The following is a 3,457-nucleotide window of genomic DNA, read 5'->3' as shown; positions in this document are numbered from 1 at the left end:
TSTGCCCCGAGCCGGACCTGGAGGCAGCGTGGCCCGTGACCCGGCCCTGCCCGTCTACAGCGGCAGCCCTGGGATCACTTTGGCCAACAGACTCCGCCAAGGGACTGGGACAGGGACAGGACCCGCCCGTTCTCCGCCGCTCCGGGGAGAGCGGTCCTCCCGCGCTTCCTGAGGGATCCCCCGGGCGGGGGCGGCACAGGGCCCGAGCAGCCCGGGCTGAGCTCCCCGCCCTTCCACCGGCCCTTCCACCGGCCCTTCCACCGGCCCTGCCTCCGACCCTCGCTGGAGACACAGCCCCACGCCCGCCCGTGGGGCTTCTCCTCGGGGCCACGCCGAGGCGGGCGCCCCTCAGTGACATGGAGATCCCCTCCCGCTGTCCCCGGCGCCCGGCTCTCCTCACGACACGGTCTCGATCCCCTCTTCACTGTCCCCGAGGCGCCGGCGGCTGCACTTGTCTCGCAGGTGCTGGCGAGAGTCTCCGCGGTCCCCTCAGAGCCCCCGGCCGTAGAGGGCCTTGTGGCGCAGGTGCTCCTCCAGACACAGGATGGCCGCYTCGTCCACGTCGGGGTCGAACTTGTTGGCCAAGAGATGGTGCTGCTGCAGCATCCAGGGCACGTCGCCCGCCCCATAGATGCAGACGGCGCGCTGGTGGCGGCCGGTGCAGGGCGGGTAGGGCGCGCCCTTGCTGATGTCCCCCTCCAGGTACTGCCACTTGACCAGGCGGGGCAGGGCGTTCATGTCCGAGAGCTGGTACTTGTCGTTGTGGGGCAGTGCCCCCGGCACGCCCGGCATGCGGTTCAGGGTGGCCCAGACGTGCTCGTCAGGGCTGTAGGTGTCCTTGGACCACTCGAGGAACTTTTGTGCCGTGGGGTTCTCGAAGACGTGCTGCACGAAGTCCCGTGTGACCACGATGTATGCATTGCCCGTGAACATGGGTGACTTGAGGGGTGGCGGCAGTTTCTCCCGGGCAGTGCGGGAGATGGCCTTCCCCACCTCGTGGTGGTACTGCCAGCGCCCCTGCTTGGCGGCYGAGGGCTTCTCGGACTCCAGGCTGTTCCGGCCCTGCAGCACCTGCAGCGCCCGCACTATCTCGGCGTTGGTCTTGATGGGGAAGTCGGTGCCGCAGGTGTTGAGGAGGTAGCGCCATGGCACGGGACTCTGCAGCAGGTCCTGCATGCAGTTGAGGTCGGCCTGCAGCCGGGACCAGGAGGCATAGACCACGCTTTCCAGGCGGCTGGCCACGAAGACGTTGCGGAAGCAGGCAGCGATGGCCCGCACGGCCTCCTGGAAGGCAGCCGGAGATTTGCTGTCCATATGGACRCAGTAGACATTCTGGGGTGCGTAGATGGACCGCAGGAGTCGCTCGAACATGTGGATTTTATTGTGAATGACTATGGAGTAGGCGATGGGGAACTCTTCCTCCTCCTGGCTGAGCGGGAACTCGATGTACCGCCGGGTCTCCTTGAAGGCTGTGCAGTCCCTCGTCATGTTCAGGTACTCGCCGGGCGTCGGCGAAGCCCTGCTGTTCGCCACTTCCAGATTGCTGAGCTGCGCCTTCTCGATGGCTGTGCGGTCCCCGCGGACGACCCCCGAGCAGTTGATGCTGCGGCCGGGGGAGAGCTCCAGCGCCCGGCAGAGGCTCTGGCGGCAGCGGGGGTGGTCGGCGGGGCCGGGGCGGGCTGTGCCCCGCAGCGCCAGGGCGGCGGCGAACAGCGCCAGCGGTCCCAGCAGCAGCACCCAGCGCCGCCGCGGCGCCAGCGGGCTCCGCTCCCAGCACCGCATCCCCCGGGGCTCTGCCCTCGCCTCTGCCCGCGCTTCCCTCGGGGCACGCAGCCCGGCAGCGGGGCACCTGCTGCCTCTGGGAGGTGGGGAAGAGTGTGCGGGCGATCCCGGTGTGACCGCAGGTGAGTAACAGTCCCCTCCCTCCCGTGGCGTGGCTCTGTTTGGTTTTACCAACACTGGAGGTGGCTGTATATCTTCTGTGTCTGTTTAAAAGACGGTATTTCATCGTATCCCTCTCCCAGCAAGTAACACAAGGAAAATTCCTCTAGAATTCAACCCTATGTAAAGCACTTTTTGGAAAGACTTTACTAGATTTSGTTGGGGTCTAACCTGCTTTTCCAGTGTTCCTATCACTGCAGCTCATAGGTCGAGGGAATTGTAGCAATAGGGCTGTAGTCTAGAAATCCAGTTTCAACAAGCTTTTTGCTGTCCTGGAGTGGCTTGAACTTTAGTGAAGGATTAGTGCAAAAGACAACTGGGCARAGTGAAATTTTTGCTTCTACAGGCGAAGCAGAGGCTGAAGGTAGAGGCTCTGGTTAATAAATATTTTGCCATAAAATGTCTCCTTAAAGGAGGAAGTGAGAGAATATTTGCATCTRCACGCTGGCCAAGGCAGTATCACATAAAAGAGAGAGGTAACTTCAAATGATAAAACACTCTTTRTGCTGTTATGAACAAAATGATGCTCCCTAAACTTTGCAGTCACCTGAACCACTTCACGGTATTTGGACCAAACATGATATGAGGTACCATGTTCACAAAAAGAACCAATTTCAACAGTTTCAGTCAACATTTCTAAGATGGGTTTTTTGAGATAGAAGGCTTATTTTTTTTCTTTCTCCAGATGTATCAGGAAACCAAACTCACAGAATCTGCAGATGGGCAGAGGACAATTGTAAGTGTACTTCTGCACAGGTTCTAGAAAAAAGCAGCAATTACTTCTCCAGTTTCAAAACAGATTATTTGTCAAATTACTAACTTTAACCAACTCAATAAATAATTGTCCTAGACATCAGTGGTCCAGAATTTTTAATGGGCATTATGAAAAGCAATTATGTGATGCACATAGTATTTCCTATATGCACAATGCTATTTTGCCTGTGCTGAATGCCAAAGTGAATATACTGGGGAGAAATATGGGGGAAAAGATTTTAGTAATGTAATTCAATGCACTTAAATTATTTTGGATTAATTTGTCATCATTCTGTTAATTTAGTTGCAGATTTAYCAATATGGAAATTCTTTGGAAGAAGTTTGTTGCTTAGCATTAACATCTTGAACTTGTTCAATGCAAGAAATATGATTTTTGAAGGTTTCTACCTTGAAAAGCATGGCCACAGGAACCCCACGTCATCTGCTCTGTGGTAACAGCTCTTCATATATAGGCTCTGATGTCAAGTTAAAAATCTGCAGCCAACCCAAGCAGTCTGAAGTGCTTATGCCTCTACTTCCAAGGTTAAATTTTAGAACTTTCTCCTCTGGAAAGTATGAAATGTAAATAACCAAGCGAAGACTTAGCTGAAAATCTGAAAAAAAAATGAATTAAATTAAACAGAATTAATAGCTTTTTGTAAAGCTGCCCTTTTTTCCCATGAGAGAAATGTTGTCTTACACAAAAGAATAATTTGTTGGTAAAGTCCAAGACTTGAGATAGAGCTTGAAACCTCTTAACATT

General features: G+C 54.9%; 1 protein-coding gene across 1 annotated transcript; it reads right to left on the bottom strand.

The window, feature by feature from the left end:
- Positions 1 to 370: 370 nt before the first annotated feature.
- Positions 371 to 1,782, bottom strand: LOC130583257 (beta-1,3-galactosyl-O-glycosyl-glycoprotein beta-1,6-N-acetylglucosaminyltransferase 3-like). The gene has a single exon (XM_057382522.1). It carries the CDS (start codon positions 1,780 to 1,782, stop codon positions 490 to 492), a length of 1,293 nt encoding a protein of 430 aa, XP_057238505.1. The 3' UTR covers positions 371 to 489.
- Between the last annotated feature and the right edge of the window lie 1,675 nt (positions 1,783 to 3,457).

The sequence above is a fragment of the Malurus melanocephalus genome, unplaced genomic scaffold, assembly GCF_030028575.1.
Source record: "Malurus melanocephalus ecotype Western Australia unplaced genomic scaffold, MMel_1.1 scaffold_572, whole genome shotgun sequence".
Classification (NCBI taxonomy): Eukaryota; Metazoa; Chordata; class Aves; order Passeriformes; family Maluridae; genus Malurus; species Malurus melanocephalus.
Note: the sequence above shows the minus strand (reverse complement) of the source record. Positions and strands in the feature narration are given on the sequence as shown.